General features: G+C 42.4%; 5 protein-coding genes across 6 annotated transcripts; 1 reads left to right on the top strand and 4 right to left on the bottom strand.

Moving 5' to 3' along the window:
• Positions 1-76: 76 nt before the first annotated feature.
• LOC124480840 (trypsin-like) lies at positions 77-2,031 on the bottom strand. The gene is made up of 6 exons (XM_047040487.1): positions 1,885-2,031; positions 1,627-1,783; positions 1,350-1,448; positions 1,053-1,216; positions 705-841; positions 77-470 (listed from the first exon to the last, which is right to left on the bottom strand). Exons 1-6 carry the CDS (start codon positions 1,922-1,924, stop codon positions 318-320), a joined length of 750 nt encoding a protein of 249 aa, XP_046896443.1. The 5' UTR covers positions 1,925-2,031; the 3' UTR covers positions 77-317.
• An 885-nt stretch (positions 2,032-2,916) lies between these two features.
• On the top strand, positions 2,917-5,250 carry LOC124480851 (anionic trypsin-1-like). The gene is made up of 5 exons (XM_047040499.1): positions 2,917-3,092; positions 3,362-3,515; positions 3,775-4,034; positions 4,240-4,376; positions 4,984-5,250. The coding sequence occupies exons 1-5, from the start codon at positions 3,053-3,055 to the stop codon at positions 5,131-5,133; spliced, it is 741 nt and encodes a 246-aa protein (XP_046896455.1). The 5' UTR covers positions 2,917-3,052; the 3' UTR covers positions 5,134-5,250.
• Positions 5,251-5,525: 275 nt separating this feature from the next.
• LOC124480905 (T-cell-specific guanine nucleotide triphosphate-binding protein 2-like) lies at positions 5,526-8,083 on the bottom strand. The gene is made up of 2 exons (XM_047040569.1): positions 7,977-8,083; positions 5,526-7,719 (listed from the first exon to the last, which is right to left on the bottom strand). The coding sequence occupies exon 2, from the start codon at positions 7,699-7,701 to the stop codon at positions 6,988-6,990; it is 714 nt and encodes a 237-aa protein (XP_046896525.1). The 5' UTR covers positions 7,702-7,719; positions 7,977-8,083; the 3' UTR covers positions 5,526-6,987.
• A 1,168-nt stretch (positions 8,084-9,251) lies between these two features.
• Positions 9,252-11,493, bottom strand: LOC124480801 (interferon-inducible GTPase 5-like). Of its 2 annotated transcripts, XM_047040424.1 has the most exons (3): positions 11,267-11,493; positions 11,106-11,125; positions 9,252-11,030 (listed from the first exon to the last, which is right to left on the bottom strand). In XM_047040424.1, exon 3 carries the CDS (start codon positions 11,021-11,023, stop codon positions 9,854-9,856), a length of 1,170 nt encoding a protein of 389 aa, XP_046896380.1. In that variant the 5' UTR covers positions 11,024-11,030; positions 11,106-11,125; positions 11,267-11,493; the 3' UTR covers positions 9,252-9,853. The 2 variants fall into 2 exon arrangements, with proteins under 2 accessions (XP_046896380.1, XP_046896372.1); XM_047040416.1 differs by lacking the exon at positions 11,106-11,125 and having other exon boundaries at positions 11,267-11,490.
• A 2,752-nt stretch (positions 11,494-14,245) lies between these two features.
• Positions 14,246-16,006, bottom strand: LOC124480894 (trypsin-1). The gene is made up of 6 exons (XM_047040556.1): positions 15,946-16,006; positions 15,649-15,799; positions 15,260-15,510; positions 14,995-15,131; positions 14,741-14,842; positions 14,246-14,410 (listed from the first exon to the last, which is right to left on the bottom strand). Exons 1-6 carry the CDS (start codon positions 15,983-15,985, stop codon positions 14,363-14,365), a joined length of 729 nt encoding a protein of 242 aa, XP_046896512.1. The 5' UTR covers positions 15,986-16,006; the 3' UTR covers positions 14,246-14,362.
• Between the last annotated feature and the right edge of the window lie 1,865 nt (positions 16,007-17,871).

Raw genomic sequence — 17,871 nt, forward strand, 5'->3', positions numbered from 1 at the left:
GGAATATCTATTTAAGGGTATGAATCTTTAAAACGATTTTGAAACAGCTCTGTAATTAAGTCAACACACAGATGCATTGTGGGGAAAGGTGAAGTTTTTATCCAGTGTTTTACAAAGGAGAGAGAATGAGACGGCAGACAATGGTTTAGAAAGACTGAAAGAGTGGGGGTAGAGATGAAGGGATGGAGGGGAGAGGAAGGGAGGGAAAGGGAGGGGAGGGAGAGGGAGGGAGGGAGGGAAGGGGAAAGGAGGGAGGGAGGGAGGGAAGGAAGAAAGGAGGCAGGGAGGACACCCCAAAAGAAGGCCATCTATCTGCATTATGGATTGGCCTCCATGTTGTCTCTGATCCAGTGGACGAACTCGCACACCTTGACGTAGACTCCAGGGGACCCGGCCTCCGCACAGCCCCGGCCCCAGGACACCAGGCCATGAAGCTCCCCTTGACACACCAGAGGACTGCCTGAATCCCCCTGGGTGTGGGAGAGAGAAACACCAGCGGGTCAGCCAGGGTGAGGCGACAGAGGAGGAGGTGCATGTGTGTGTGGGGGGTGGGGATGGGTGAGGATATGGGACGGAGTTTGAAGGAGAGGAAGAGTTCACAACAGCGTTGGGGAAGACACAGGAACACAGGAAATGAATTTTCAAATGATTGTCACGTCCGACAGTTGAATGTGAAGTGTGTGTGTCCGTGGCAGGGGACTTACGTTGCACACGTCCCTGCCTCCGTCCATGAATCCTACACACATCATCCTCTGTGTGATCATGCCGGGGTACGACTCATCACACAACTTCCCATCCACTATGGGCACGTCCAAACACTGCAGGCGTGTGGGAAGGTTTACTGGACACAGACAAGGAGAATGGCTCTTAAACACTGATTCACCTCAACATTTTTAAGTGTTTTGATCCAAATGGGAGTAAAATGCTATTGATTCCTATGCTATGGACTGCAATGCTTCCTGAATGCTGCAATGTTTCATCATTCCAAAGTTTGTTCATGTGTGTATCAGTGAAGACTACGTAGCGTCTGGCTTGACCTCTACTCCTCTCACCCTCGCCGCCCATGGCGGTGTTGCCCCAGCCAGACACAGAACAGCGGATGCCCCCGTATGGACACCCGCTGGGCAGGGGAACAGGCTTCACTGCCTCAGTGATCTGCACCGGGTGGAACAGCTTGATCAGCATGATGTCATAGTCCAGAGTCTGGTAGTCATAGCTACAGGAACAGGAGCGAGGTGACATGGATTCGGGGATTCATTCAAACACTCGTGTCAACGTTAAGAAGTGGAGTTTTGTCTACCTCTGTGCACACTCGCCACCGTGTAACCACAGTAACGGGTGAAGCTCACCTTTGGTGCCAGATGATGTTTTCGGTCTTCATGAGCTGCTCGGTGCCCTCAAACACTCGCAGGTCGTGTTCACCAAGAATGATCTGCATGCTATAGGGGCTGAGGAGAGGGGAGAGGGGGGAAAGTGGAGGGAGAGAGAGGAAGAGAGAGTTTTAGAAAGAGAGAGAGAGACACAGAGAGAGAGAGAGAGAGAGAGAGAGAGAGAGAGAGAGAGAGAGAGGGGTGAACGAGGCAAGTTAAAATCCCTCTCATCTTCAAGGACACTGCTCGTACTCACTTGTACCAGCAGTGGGCGACAGAGAGCACCCACTGCTCGCTGATGAGTACTGCTCCACAGAAGTGGTAACCGTAGTTCAGGGATGCCATATATGGCCTGGAGTTAGGTTCACATTCCTGCCCACCAATGATCCTGCCATCTTCACGGGGCACTGCCACTAAGAGAGACAGAGAATGTAAGACAGACACAATAGGAAAGTTATGAAGTCATAAATATGGCTGATGAAGTCTGCATGTAGAAATGTGTGTGTCTATTTACCAGCAGATCCTACCAGCATTATCAGAGCAAACAGTTTCATGGTGTCCAGAGAGCGTCCAGATATCAGTGATATCCCAAAACAGTCCGGTTGGTATTTATACCTAGCGCCCTGCTCTTCACCCCCCAACCTTCCCTTCAGCCTTTCCTCCCTCCACCTTTCCCTGCGCAGTCTGCCAGGACACACACCTGTGTCACACACACACAGACCTGGTCAAGGACGATACACTTTACACAACTCACACTCGGACACATCAGTGGAAATGAAGTTGGAGCTTATGAAGTTTCTAAGCAGCCGTCTAACAGCAATCCAGATTTGAACGGAACTCAGATATATTTCATTGGTATTTCTTACCATTTAGTTTGTATGTAGGTATTTTGGGGTGGCGACAGGGGATAGGGATGTGGGGTCAAGGAATTCAGGGGGGGGGGGGGGGGGGGGAATTATGTTTTTTGCCACCAAAGATTTGGGCATGAAACCACCATGCCTACAAGGTGTGAGAAAAAGAACACCTGGAGTCAAAAAAAAGAATTGCTGCAAAACATGTTTGTTTTGGCCTCTGCAAGAGGTCATTGGAAACCTCACATATTACTTGGGTATTATGAATTATGCTGAAAAGTACAAAAACCAACAACACTAACCTAGAAATGGATATTACCAATAAACTGGGTTAAACGGTTCATTGATAATAGTAAGTTAAGTTTAAGTGACTAACAGTTAAAATCTCTTTGTGGCAGGCTGGTAGCACTACAAAAAAAGGATAAAGCTATGAGACAGTAAACAAACCTCACATTCAAAAGGTTGGCTGCTCACTGTCGGTTGATAAAAGACAGTTACAAACCGTCAATGTGGAGTCTCTTTGTAAACGTTTAAAAGTTGCACATAAGATTTCCTCCATGTTTCAGACTAGGCCTTTTATCTTGGTATCCATTTACCAAGGTCAATTTGAGACTTGGCACTGGGAGAGGGGAGAGGGAGGGAGGCAGGTGGGAGGGAGGGGGTAGGGGGTTTGTGGGCATGGAGCGAGGGGATGGCGAGGAGGGGTGAGGGAGAAGGGACAAGGAGGGGCGTAAAGTTAAACTGATAAAGGACGGATGTATAAAAGTGAAGCAGAAAAGAGTGCCCAGGTCCACTTTGGGTGAAAAGAATACTCGACGTGTCAACCGCAGCATGATTGGCTTGATTGTACTTGCACTCTTGGGTGCTGCAGGTAAAACACACTCTCTCACTCAAAGGCAGACACACACACACACACAAACCTTGCCTGCAGAAGCAGCAGGTGAAAACATGCGATGCGATTAAGGATGCTAATATCACACACAGTGAGAACAATTATCGTCTCTATTTGTTTTATATACATCACAGCATGCCCCTCACAAATGTGTCTTTCATTTCAGTTTCTACTTCACGTTTCCCTTTCTTATGTACCTCCATCTTTTCCTGTCTGCCTCCCTGCCTCTCTGCCTCCCTGCCTTTCAGCCTCAGTCCCCCTGAACGACAGGATCGTGGGGGGGTATGAGTGCGAGGCTCACTCTCAGCCCTGGCAGGCGTCTCTAAACATCGGCTACCACTTCTGTGGAGCCTCACTCATCAACGACCAGTGGATCATATCTGCTGCCCACTGCTGGATAAAGTGAGTACTATTGGGACAGAGATGTCTCGAAAATATTTGGGCACAGGTAGCCTTTCTCTCTCTCTCTCTCTCTCTCTCTCTCTCTCTCTCTCTCTCTCTCTCTCTCTCTCTCTCTCTCTCTCTCTCTCTCTCTCTCTCTCTCTCTCTCTGTCTGTCTCTAACTCCATCTCCCTTTCCCTCACTTTACATATCCTCTGTTTTATTCAATGTTCTCCCTATGTCCATCTCTCCTTCTTCCCCACTCCCCTTCTTCTCTCAGTCCGTTTGCGCAAATCGCCATCCTGGGGGACCATCACATATGGCAACATGAGGGAACTGAACAGTACATGTCTGTGGATGCCATCTACTGGCACCAAAGCTACGACTACCAGACCATGGACCATGACATCATGCTGATGAAGCTGGCCCACCCAGTTACCTTCAACAAGTTTGTCCAGCCCATCGCCCTGCCCATGGCTTGTCCTAAGGCAGGGGAAATGTGTGTGGTGTCTGGTTGGGGCAACATCTATACAGATTCTGGTATGTCGAGAGATTGGATAGGCCAAGGCAAGGCTTGGCAAGGCTAAACTAGGCTATGCTGGGCTATTAAGCAATAGTGTGGTCTTGAATTGAATGTTTACATTGAAAGGCTTTATTCTTAAATTGATGCATTCTTTTCATTCACCCGATGACGTTTCTCTCTCCCTCCTCATCACTTTCCACCAACTGCTTCTTTTCTGGCTAGTGTTCAATCCGTTTAACCTGCAGTGTGTGGACGTCCCTATTGTGTCGAAGGAGGACTGTGACATCAACTACCCCGGTCAGATCTCAGACACCATGCTGTGCGCCGGCTACCCAGAGGGGGGCAAAGACGCCTGTCAGGTAGGTGACATACACCTTTGCCACCTACGGTCGAATCTGTTGTGTGCCATATAGTACAGGCACCCGACCCATGAAGATAAATTGACAATTCACAGGTGATCATAATGTGCATAAAGTAGCAAAAGAATCAAAGGACTGTTAGTGTAAGGTTTAAATCTTTCATGTTTACTCTCCTCTTCCCCTTCCTCTTCCTTTTCTTACATAATTCCTGTCTCACTATCCTCCAACCCTCCAACCTTCATCCCTCCATCCCTCCTACCTCCCTACCTCCATCCCTCCATCCATCTTACCTTCATCCCTCCTACCTCCATCCCTCCATCCCTCCATCCCTCCATCCCTCCATCCCTCCATCCCTCCTATCTTCATCCCTCCATCCCTCCTACCTCCCTACCTCCATCCCTCCATCCCTCCATCCATCTTACCTTCATCCCTCCTACCTCCATCCCTCCATCCCTCCATCCCTCCATCCCTCCATCCCTCCATCCCTTCATCCCTCCTACCTCCATCCCTCCATCCCTCCATCCCTCCATCCCTCCATCCCTCCATCCCTCCATCCCTCCTACCTTCATCCCTCCCACTTTGTGTTGTTCTCCTATCCTCCTGCCAGCGTGACTCTGGAGGCCCCCTTGTATGCAATGGTGAATTGCAGGGCATCGTGTCGTGGGGCTATGGCTGTGCCCAGCCTGACTACCCCGGGGTGTACACCAAGGTCTGCGCCCTGCTGCCATGGATCAACGAGATCCTCACTAGCTACTAGACTGTACCTTTCCCATCACAGAACATGGATAGACAGAAAAAAAGGGGAGATAAACAGAGAGAGAAAGAGAGAGACAGAGAGAGAGAGAGAGAGAGAGAGAGAGAGAGAGAGAGAGAGAGAGAGAGAGAGAGAGAGAGAGAGAAGAGAGAGAGAGAGAGAGAGAGAGAGAGAGAGAGAGAGAGAGAGAGAGAGAGAGAGAGAGAGAGAGAGAGAGAGAGAGAGAGAATGGGTGGGGGGATTTTTATCCCATATTTAGGGATATATATCTGAGGAACTCCAGGTCAATAAAACAACAGTTTTTTGACTCAGTTTATGTCTGCATAAATTTTTTCAGAAAAAACCTTTTCAACCGTTCAACTGAAACTGCCTCATTTAAGAATAACATTATACATACTGTATATGAAATAATTTTCTCAATCCATGAAACGACCAGTGCAGTCACACAGTCCAATACACTCAGCCCACCATGTGTAACGTGTTCATCTGGGATTGGGACCCCAAACTTTAAAGCCAATAAGTACCTGAAAGACGCCCACTTTGACTGTTAAGACTTCTTTGTTATCATCGGAACAGTGAGGTTCAAAGAAAATGCCATCATGCTGGCCAAGGAGATCAAGAAGATGAAAAATATGTTTTACTTTGTACGGACATTTTTAACATCACAGTTATAGTAGAAAAAAAATATGTTATAAAACCTTGGATTCAAAACATTTTTTTTTTTTTACTGAATATTACTGAATTATTAAAATACTATTTACATTACAAATCATTTAATTTTAAAGTAAAACAAGTCTGAAATATAGAGTAACAATCTCTTTCATATATTGGTTATCTGACGTCTGTTGAAGAGGTAAGCTATATCTTTGTGTTCTGCATTTTTTCTTATTTGTATACAGTCAAACTTTTACACTCAATTGGATTTCGATTTGTTTTCAAATTGTCTAGGAGTTAAGTTTCGGTTTCTAGACATCTCTCTGCTCAGTTTTTCTGATAGGCCTACTTCTGTACACAGATTAAAATTAATACCCAAAAATGTATCAGTGTTTGCATGTAAAAATAATTGTTTATCTTCATAAAACTGCCTGTGACCTTAATGTGTTACGATGTGTTTTGTGTGTGTAGCTACATGTTGGAAGGGTGCTGTCTTTTCTGAGGGGTTTGGGTTATTTATAGGTGCTGATCTGTGTAGCCATCTGTGGCGCTGCTCAAAGAAAGCAAGATTGTATTTTATTTAATTTTCAATGCTGTGTGTAATCGGTCAAATTCAGTTTGCAATTGGATTATATTTAAATATCTGAGACTTTCAGGTGTAGTGTTGAAATAACTGTCATTTTTGCAGTCTTCCTTTTTCTCTTCAAACTGTAGCGTAAGGGGTCCCATTATCGTCCACCTGGCTCTCGACGCTCGTTAGAAATTTGGGAGCCCCTAACTCTACATTCTAACAGTGTTGCACATTCTTTAGCATGCTTCATACTACATCTGGCTTTGTCACTTTTCGAGTGCCAACAATATTGTATTGTGCCAACAATACTATCAGGAAACAGAAACAGTAACCATTACAGATATTATGTGATGATTGTGTAGTTTATGTAAACCGTTTTGTACAGAATGTCAACAAATACTTGCATGTTCAGATAAAACCACATTTCGAAGTTTAGTTGCAAATGATAAAACCTTTTCATCTTGTACACATATAGTCCTAGATGAACTTAATTATACATGAAAATACACATTTTAGTCCAATAAATCAAGTTAACTATCAATATACGTCAAATTTACATAATTAACTATTCTGTCACTTGCCTCTGTTTTATGTTGTGTAACAAAAAGTTACAATGGAGTTATTTAATACAGTTACAAAATAGGGCAAAGTGGCATAGATTGAATAAGAGCTGTCCTCTTATGCTCTGACAGGTTCTCCATCAGTGAATCAATTAGTTTCCGAAAATCATACTTTTCAAGCTCAAATGAAGAGATTAGGTAAACATCCACATTGCCTATGCAGCTCAAGTTGTCCTGACAGCACAATCGGATCTTGTTGAGGACATCCTCCTCGTTGAAGTTTTTTTTCCTGGACTCTGCACTGATGTCGTGATCGATCTTCGAACGTACAAAGTAGAACATCTTCATCCTCTTCTTGATTTCTTTGGCCAGCTTGAGGTCATTCTCTTTGAACCTCACTGCTCCGATGAAAATAAAAAAGTCATAAATATCAAAGTTAACGTCTCTCAAATAGTTTTTGACTCTGAATTTTGGGGTCGCAGTGCCTGGCAGGTCCCATATGAACACGTTAGACATGGAGGGGTGGGGGTATCTCCTGGGTCTCTTGATGATTTCAGTCACCCCAGTTTCTGCGGATCCCGGTTCCTCATCCGCGATCCCCAGAAGGGCATTGACGAAAGTAGATTTTCCTACTCCGCTCTCACCTGTCACAGCAATGTTTATAGTTACATCCTCCGTCGAGTTCTGTTCCTTTCTTGTTTTATCTGCAATCTCCTCTACTTTGGCCCTAAGATAGTTCCTCAACTCCTCTTTCATGACCCGAGGTTCCTCATTTACTGCAGCCATGGTGATCCTAACAATTAACTGTGTGGAAAGAAATTCAGTGTTGGACATAAATATGGAAAAACTTTATTCGATAATGTCTGACGAAAAGTGCAGGTCTATAGTAGTTTGGAGGTATAGCATTTTAGCATTACCAGTATGGCAAGTATCCTAAAGTAAAAACTTTCCAACTTGAACTAGCAAAGTAATCTGCACTTTAATCACATCTTAATCAACTGATATGTTATAACAGATAAGCATTTAAAGGATATAAAACTTTCATGATTATTATTCCTTACCTTCAGTTGTTCAACTAGGCTACTCCCAACAACCACCTCTGAACATATCGTAGCAAAACAAACTCATTCAAAGCCTAAGAACAAGTGCAACTAAACTGGAACATTCCAACATTGCTTTAGCATTCTGGAATGTACTGCATGTGTTTTCGAATGCCAAGAAAGCCAATCATTCTTGAAGGTGCCTGGGGAACGTTTAGAGGAGATGTGAAAAGGAGATGGTGTTAGGCCTATCTCAATATAGTATTGTAATAGCATTACTATAAACTAGTTATTTATTATCTTATGATCTACAAAGTCACAAGATGTAGAGTAATACTATAGATAAAGATACATAGTCTCAGTTGGACAGTGTGTGGTTATACTCTATCGTAGGCTACAGTTGGGTTGTTTATTTGCACAACTCGATCATTGTTCCACGGCGTTCCACGTTTCCACAAAACAGCCATTTGAAATATGAAATATAATGCCAAAAGTGAGACACATAATAGGCCCATAGAGCTAGTTGTTGCTAACGTTGACAATCCAGTTTTGCCTAATAGCGGGCGCCGACTTTCCGCATGCGAGTAGGCTATGGTCAGAATGTTGCCGTTTGCTGGAAAATGGCACACATTGGTCAGACCTTCCACGATTCCACCAAACCCGACTGGACATGTCAAACTCGAAAAATGCCACCTGACCAACAACAACAAACACCGTCACACACAGACTGACTGCACACCAGGGGCGTGTCCAGACATTTTTGATAGGGGTGGCACAAGGGGTGGCCCGCCTCTGACTGGGCATTTAGCCAATCATATTTTAAGATATTGGGGTGGCCAATCAGATTTCAGGGGTGGCCCGTGCCATCCTAGGCCACTCCCTGAACACGCCACTGCTGCACACACTGATCAGACAGTTGGCGTTGGTTAGAATTGGTTGGCGTTTGTCCAGGCAGTGCCATGCCATCTTTCAACTAATTATAGATCAAAACAATATGTTTTTTTATTGAATTGTCATGGTTAGCGCTATATGTATTATATGTTGCTACTATACTGTACTTTTTTATCATTCTTTAAATTAAATGAGATTTGATTATATTTAATCATTTCAACTTCAACTTCAACTTTGAATGTTATTTATCCTTCAAAAGGAAATTAGTGTGCAGCAATTTGAGACTGTCAGGTGCTGTGTTGAAATTAGTAGCCTATATTTCAGTCTTCCTCTTTATCTTTAAATATTCTTAGAACAGGTTATCCGTTTCATGGTTTATTTCAGATGTAAATGATAACAGTCTGTCTTGCAAAAATTCTTTTAACAAGGGACATATAATACATCCAACTTTATCACTTGTGCCAAGTAACAACATTATGGGAAAATAATTATGACATATATTATGATTAATAAATGTTTAGCCTAGTTTATATTTATTACCTAAAACTTCTACTGGGTTGACAGTAAATAAATAAAAAAATGCATTTAGCACATATTATCAGAAAATGCTTACATGTACAGGATAAAACCAAATTTCCAAATTTAGTTGCAAATAATAAAACATTTTCATCTTAGATATTATACACATATTACAGAAATGTTATATTTAGTTAATTAAACATTACAATACACATTTTATTCTAAGAAACCAACTTACCGATCAATACTATGATCTGTCAAATTATGTTTAAATTAATGATTGAGAAACAGTTATAAAAGTTACAGTTATTTAATGAATTTAGCCTATCTAAACAACACATGCATTTGTGTACATGGTAGGAATTGGTATTAGCTAAAAGACGAGGATTTTAAATTTAGCCTACGAAAGGAAGTTTTTACATCACGCTTACACAAAGCACATACCCTCTTCACTCGTGCGACTGAAACAAGCGCCTCAGTGTCCTGTTTCAGTTTTCGAAAGTAAGTGCAATAGCGAGCACAGCTTTAGCGTCATCTGTCATTTCTTTAATTCCTACCTGCAAAAGCTGCAATGTGGTAGTAAATGAAATTCCCATTGCTGCGAGACTTCCAATGCCTGCAATGCCGCTTAACACAACCTCAAAAGCCTTGGCTGTTATCATGGACTTGTGGAATAACATTCCAAGCACCACCCTTTCGTTAATTCCGTTAGCGAAGCGAGAGGTCATTGCTACCCTCAGCTCTCTTTCTGGCTTGTTGATACGGGTAGCGATCCTTCTGATGGATTCTGCATCCAACCCAAAGGAAACATGGGCCTTCTGTAGGAACCCCAGCATGACGCCAATCTCACAACCCACTGAGAGGCCTGGAATGGCAATGGCTGCAGACGTAGCAGCCGCAGCAGACACGGCGATGGCAATTTTGTAGAGCTCTCTCTTTTTTTGTTCTATCATTGGTAGAGAGCAAGCTGGCATAGATTGAACAAGAGCCGACCTCTTATGGTCTGACAAGTTATTAATCAGTGAATCAATTAGTTTCTGAAAATCATACTTCTCCAGATGAAAAGTAGAGATTAGGAAGACATCGGGGTTTCCAATGGTCCTTAGACTGTCCTTACAGCTCAACCGGATCTCGTTCAGCACCTTTTCCTCATTGAAGTTTTTTTTCCTGGACTCTGCGCTGATGTCGTGATCAATCTTCGAACGTACAAAGTAAAACATCTTCCTCCTTCTCTTGATTTCTTTGGCCAGCATGAGGTCATTCTCTTTGAACCTCACAGTTCCAATGATAATGAAAAAGTCATAAGTCTCAAACTTGACGTCTCTCAGATAGGTTTTAGCTTTAAAGTTTGGGGTCCCAATCCCTGGCAGGTCCCAGATGAACACGTTAGTCATGAAGGGGTGGGTGTATCTTGTAGCCATCATGGTGGTTTCAGTCACCCCAGTTTCTGCGGATCCTGTTTCCCCATCCTTGACCCCCCGAAGGGCATTGACAAAAGTAGATTTTCCTACTCCACTTTCGCCTGTCACAGCAATGTTAAGAGTGACACTATTCATCAGGTCCAGCTCATTTCTGGCTGTCTCTGCACTCACATTTGGTCTCTTCAAATAGCTCTTCAACTCATCGATGAAACAGGGTTCGTCGTATATTCCAGCCATGGTGATCCTGGCAAAAAAGCTTATTTTATAATTTCAGAAAAGTTCAGGGTATAGTAATAGAGTTTTTATTTGTATTTTTTACCAGTAATAATGTCAGGTATCCTGAAGAGATGACCCCCCCCCCCCCCCAAAAAAAAAGGAAAATGTCCAACTTAATGCACGTCATCTGTCTTGATCAACTGATATGTTGTAAACAGCTAAGCATGTAAAGGATATGAGACTTAAATGATTATTATTCCTTACCTTCAGTTGTTGAACTATAGGCTTCACTCAAACGCCACCTCTGAACACTGTAGCACGCTGAACAAGTGCAACTAAGCTTCAACATTAAAAATTGCTTAAGCATTCTGGAATGTACTGCAGGTGTTTTTGGAACACCAATAGAGCCAACAGTGTTTTGGAAGATACTATTTTTTGTGATGAGCGGGTGTCAAGGTGACGGGAAAAGTGCCTACCAAAGGCCTTAAGGGGGAGGGCCCTCGAAAACCTTGAAATGAACATTTGTTGAATTAAAAAACTGATAAAACCAAAATAAGATGGGGTTGCAATCTCTTCATGGGGCCCAAAAATTAAAGTGGCACTTCTGGTTGTGAGTAGGTAATGGCAGTGATGTGCCGTTGCCTACCATTACCATTAATTTGTATTGAATCTGGTTGTTTGAATCAAGATTATGCTGCAATAAATGTTTTCAGTTATTTCCCAAAAATTCCAATCAACTCCCAAATATTTCTTTTATTTCCCTAAAATTCCCATGGGAAATTTCCGACCTTGAAAATTTACAGAATTTACCAGGTCTCCTCAGCAAGTTTGAGCAAACACCCTTTTGAAGCCACTTTTCTTCTTTTTGTGCCTCTGCACTCTGACAAAACATTGTGATGGAGCACGTTCTTTAACAATCCATTTGTAGCCTGTCGGCCTGCAAACTAATTGTTTTAAAACATGTAGTTATTCCAAAAATAACCCCTCAAGTTTAATACGTTTTCGAAATTCCACTTTAAAAAAGAATCTCCAGACTAAACCAGGAAGAAAATACTGTACCAAGAGAATTTCATTCAAGAATGTTGCACACCCAGTTGTGGAACTTTTGATGCCCTAGATGAGAAATGTACCGAAAGCCTTCCCCTCAACCTGCATGTCTTGTTTTTCTCAAGTTCCAGCTCATAAGATTTACACAATGGAAGTTCACTTCTCCAATACTGTATAATATGACTACAGATGTTTTTATACAAAATCAAAAAACATATTAAAAATGCCGTGTTTTTTACTAAATGTATTTTATAGGTTTTCCTTTTAACTATTTATTGACCTTGATCTTTTTTACATTTTAATTAATAACTTTGATTCTTTTTAATTTGTATTATTGTATGCTCTGTAGCACTTTGTGATTGCTGTAATATAAAGTGCAATACAAATAAAATGCATTATTATTATGCTTTTGTACAATAAGTATTTGGTTATTTATTGCAGTAATTAACTCAATTCAAAAGCATTGACCATTCACAATGATGATATATATCTGCTGTAATGCTCAATAATACAACAGAATGTTTTTATTTTGGGCTTCTTTTATAGAGGGAACCTATGTGAGCACAAGGAAACATGGAAACTCCACACAGAAAAGCTCACCTTAGCACCAACAGACCCCAAGTGGAATCAAACCCAGAACATCCTTGCTGTGGTAGTGTAAATTGCACTAACAATTTGCACTGCAAAACCATGCCATATATGCCACATATAAACATAGTTAATAATCAATAAGCTTGTTTACAATCAACCTGGGACTATGTCTCTCGGCTGGCCTGGGAACGCCTTGGGGTCCCCCAGGAAGAGCTGGCGGAAGTGGCCGGGGAGAGGAAAGTCTGGGCCTCCCTGCTTAGGTCGCTGCCCCCGCGACCCGATCCCCGGACAAGCGGCAGATGACGACGATGACGACGACAATCAACCTGAGAATAGTAAACCAACACAACAACGTTCAAAGTAGCTAACAGTAGGGTAACATCAATCTTTGTTAGCTTCCATTTATCTGCCTTGATGTATCAAATAAAAGGAGTTCCTGAGTCCTTCATCTATCTCATCCCTACCTTATCTACAGTGTTACACACCAACAGCTTATAACTTAGGTTACTTTAATGATGCTTTACTTGGCAGGATAATTAAGACGTAGTTCATACAAGAACGATACTACAATCCATAGTTAAGTTGAATTTCTATGCTGCACATTCCTCAATGTCACATGCACAGGTGTTCAGATGCACACAGCACACTACGTACTGAAGGGCTATTGGGACACACCCCTTGCATGCCCTGTGCATTTCCCAACAGGGCCGGCGTTTGCTACAGGCGAACTAGGCAGCCGCCGCCTTGGGCGCCATGAAGAGGGGGGCGCCAAATTCCGAAGTGCGTTCATTAATTTACCGTCTCTCTCTCTCTCTCTCTCTCTCTCTCTCTCTCTCTCTCTCTCTCTCTCTCTCTCTCTCTCTCTCTCTCTCTCTCTCTCTCTCTCTCTCTCTCTCTCTCTCTCGCTGTTTCTCTCCCACTGTCTTAGGCTCTCTCTTTCTCTTGTATACCGTCCCGCACCACCAACAGAGGGCGCCGAGCAGGGGGGGAGGGGGGTGCTGTTGAAACATCTCGCCTAGGGCGGTTAAGGTGCCAGCGCCAGTCCTGTTCCCCAATCACATGCAGAGATCATTTGTAGATTTCTGCACATTACCTCATCACTTACTACATTTGAGCCCAAAGATTACATTCAGTCAAACAATTTTCTTTCATAATTCTATTATTTAAATAATTAATTGAAGTTCTGCAAAACAAAATAAAAAAAATGAAAAATTCTGGTCAAGCACTAGAATAATTCAAACTTATGTTCAAGATAGGTCTTTGTGTGTGTATGGTCTGAGGACACAGATACAGACATATGCTTACATTTGCACAAAAGTTCAGTCAATTCAGTTTCACAAGTGATTTTTTTGTATCATATAACTCTGTTAAGCTCGCAGACAAACACCCGAAAGAGCAGGGGCACAGACTTGCGAATGGCAATAAGGACTCTTAAGTTACACCTGCAGTTTTCATAACATACTTCTGATTGGTCTAAAAATAAGAACTTCTTGAAGGACTAATTTCAGCGAAGACACTTTTCATCTGTCATAATAATGAAGTCAAAAACCCTTTGGCAATGGAGATACTTATAAATATTGGTCATGAGAAAATACATGAGACAAGTCAATGTTATTTTTTTAAACTTTATTTGTATTTTACACCTGTTTGACTGAGTGGTTGAACACTGCACAGGGTCCAGAGTGGTGTGACTGTGCTGGAGGTGGGTTCCTGGGACCAGACTTAATAGCTGGCCATGGTGCTGGTGAGCCAGTCGTTAAAGATGCACACCTGGAGGTGAAGAAAGATACGTTAGTGGGTGTTATGTGAAAACAATCAGTCACAATTATGATTCATTTCTGATGAGCTTTATCGGACTCTGTAACATTTTAATTATTCCAACCTCAGGTCTAACCATGTACAATTGCATACATAACTAATACGTATTTTTGATACATTTTTGTTATCTATCAAAGGCCAACAAATAGAGATTCATGAGATTGCCTCCAGTAATAAATACATTTATAAATATCCACCACTGAATAAAAACAATCACATCCAGTTACATGATTTATTACTCAAACTAACAAACAGCATGAAGAACGTTTTGTCCAGTCTCACCTTGGCGTAAACACCGGGGTTACCCCTCTCGGCACAGCCGTAGCCCCAGGAAACGACACCCTGGAGCTCACCGTTGCAGACCACGGGGCCACCGGAGTCACCCTGAGAGGGAAGGAGAGAGAGAGGGAAAGGAAGAGGAAAAGGCAACATGAGAAGGAGACTGAAGTTTTAGGACTTCATGACAGTTGTCATGTTGTGAGACCATTAGTTGAGCAACAGCAGCCTCTACAGATAAATGTTGTTCATCACAGTACCTGGCAAGAGTCCTTGCCTCCCTCCAGGTAGCCAGCACAGAACATGGCGTTGGTGATCTGGCCAGGGTAGGAGTTGTCACAATCCTTGAAGGAAAGGATGGGGATGTCCAGACACTGCAGCTTGTCACCATTAGCAGCTATAAGATGTGATGGTGACAAAGGAAAAAGAGGTAGATAATGTTAAGTCAGTTACACACTTTCTCGTAATACTGGACATAAACAGCCTGTACCCCAAAATCACAATACCATGGTGGTCCATACTCACAGGAGCTCATGGTGTTGCCCCAGCCAGAGACTTTGCACATGGTGCCAGCGGGGGCACAGCTGGAGGGCAGAGCCACGGGCTGCACGAAGGCGTTGAGGGTGGCGGGCTTGCTCAGCTTGATCAGCATGATGTCGTTGTTGATGTTGTAGGAGCTGTAGTTGGGGTGACGGATGACGCGGGCAGAGCTGATGAACTGCTCGTTACCCTCGTTCACTCTGATGTGGTGCTCCCCAAGACGAACCTCCACACGACTGAAAGAGAAAGAGAGATGCATGAGAAAGGGAGAAAGACTATGTTGTTTTTCAAAACAGGAATTGTAAAGTTGCAATCCATGTTAGAATAGGATGCTGGTAGAAAGCAGAGCACAAGTCAACATGGGGGCTACTCACGACTTGTAACAGTGAGCAGCAGACACAACCCAGTTCTCGTTGACCAGGGAGCCACCGCAGAAGTGGTACCCAGAGTTCAGAGACACCTGATGGGGCTGGGAGTAGGGCTTGCACTCATACCCTCCTACGATCTTGTCCTCCTCCGTGGCAACTGAAACCAAAAGAAAGGCATTCAAACTATTCTATTTTCATCACTGACTGAGTTTACATGCAGTGTCTTGATGACATATTAAAGATAATTTAATTGTCCGTTGAGGAGAGTGCTGGGTGGGAAAGATGTGAAGGAGCTTTACTCACAAGCAGCTCCGATGAGCAGAACGAAGACCAGAGACCTCATGGTTGCTGTGTGATCCTGTTGATGAGAGGTCCAGACCTGCACACCTGCTTTATATACACGGCCAGACACGCTGTCACAGCTCCGGGACAACCTCATTGGTCAGCAGGGGGCCAGCGGAAAAAGGATAAGATTAGGTTATTCCTTATCAGAATATGTAACACATACATGTAACCTTCATATCTAGAAAACTCTTTGTTAAATTATTATTTTTTGTCCGGTGGATAAGCACCAACTTGTTGAACCTGCAACTTGCAGAATTATATTGTCCTGATTCAAATTGAATATCAGGCAATTACATTTTTTACTTATTTCATTTTAGTCAGTGTTGCTCCTTACATGAAATTGGTGAATTTCCTTAAAATCATCACCCACTTTGATCATGCAGTAGAAGGTCGATTTTGTCTAAGTGTTTCAAACCTTCCCGTTGCTAAGTAAACTGCTATATTGTGTACTAAATACTCTCTTCACAAGGAATTAAACAAAGGCTATTGAAGTCTTCCATCAGGAAACAGAAAAATATCCATATCTCATATCAATGTTTTTTGGTTTGAAAAATATACCTCTGAAAGTAGTTAGTTATTCTACAAAAGCACATTTCAAACTGTATTTTTTTTAAATGTTTATCTAAACCTTCCTCAGCATTAGCTGGTTGTGTGTGTTGTAGTCACATCTGAGACTATGGCCGCAGCTGTGAGGTTCTCATACAGTGGCTTTGTTTGCCTGGGAAAGTCTGCACATACAGAGCTGGCTAAAGGTAACATCTCACATGAACACATGAGAATATATAGGCATATCAAGGAATATAAAAGCTGCAATTAAAAGACAAACTTATAACAGTATTAGTTTGACAACTCCATGGGACAGTGATCCACACGTTTCAATCAACTGTCATTTCTTGTTTCCTTTTTGGTGCCATCATGTACTTCTTCACCTCTACCTGTAACTTATGGTGTCACATGGGAAATGTAGTCATTTTTATTGTAGTTTCTTTCATTGGAATTGATTCTTACTTGAGGGTGGATGGTGATAAATTAGTTTGAACGTAATAAATATTAGATTCTTAGCAAAATAAGGGTGATGTATGCAGTTGAAATACATTTAAAAGGACAAATGTTGAAGAATGTACTGAAGTAGAGCAACTTTAGTAAATGTAATCAAATGTGATAAACCCCAATCCCAACCATGTCCTAAACAGTGTTCAACTTGTAACCATCAAACCGAAGATTCAAGGTTCAATGATTTGAAGTTAGACTGGAGAACTTTTTTGAGCACCAGACTATCCTGAAAAGAAATATAGAGCTCAATCCCAGAGAAAAAGTACAAAGGTCGTGAATATTACTGTAATTGTTATATTTTGTGATTGTTGTGCTAGCGTAACACAGCATGCGAGTGGTTTAGTCTCCTGTGATGGTTATGTTATGTTATGGTAATGTTTGTTTCAGTGTTTCTGTGTTCTAATGTCCATCTTCTCTGTGATTCAAATGGAATTACTGTGATGCTAGAAAAAAAGCTGAATTGTCTGACAAAGTCTAGTCAATCAAACAGTCAACCAACCAATCAATAAATCTTAAGTGTTCAAGTGACGTTGCTGTAAGGACAAATGTAGCAGTAGTAGGGAGTCAAGTGACTGAGCGGTTATGGTGTCGGGTTAGTCATCTGAAGATTGCCAGTTCGATTCCCGGCTGTGTAAAATGACGATGTGTCCTTGGGCAAGGCACTTCACCCTACTTCCCTCAGGGGAATGTCCCTGTACTTACTGTAAGTCGCTCTGGATAAGGGCGTCTGCTAAATAACTAAATAGAGTTTTAGTTTAGTTATTTATTTAAAATAATTTACTGAGTCCCAATGGACTGCTGACAATCGCTAAAAGTATTTATTACGTTATT

This window comes from Hypomesus transpacificus, chromosome 2, assembly GCF_021917145.1.
Source record: "Hypomesus transpacificus isolate Combined female chromosome 2, fHypTra1, whole genome shotgun sequence".
Taxonomy (NCBI): domain Eukaryota; kingdom Metazoa; phylum Chordata; class Actinopteri; order Osmeriformes; family Osmeridae; genus Hypomesus; species Hypomesus transpacificus.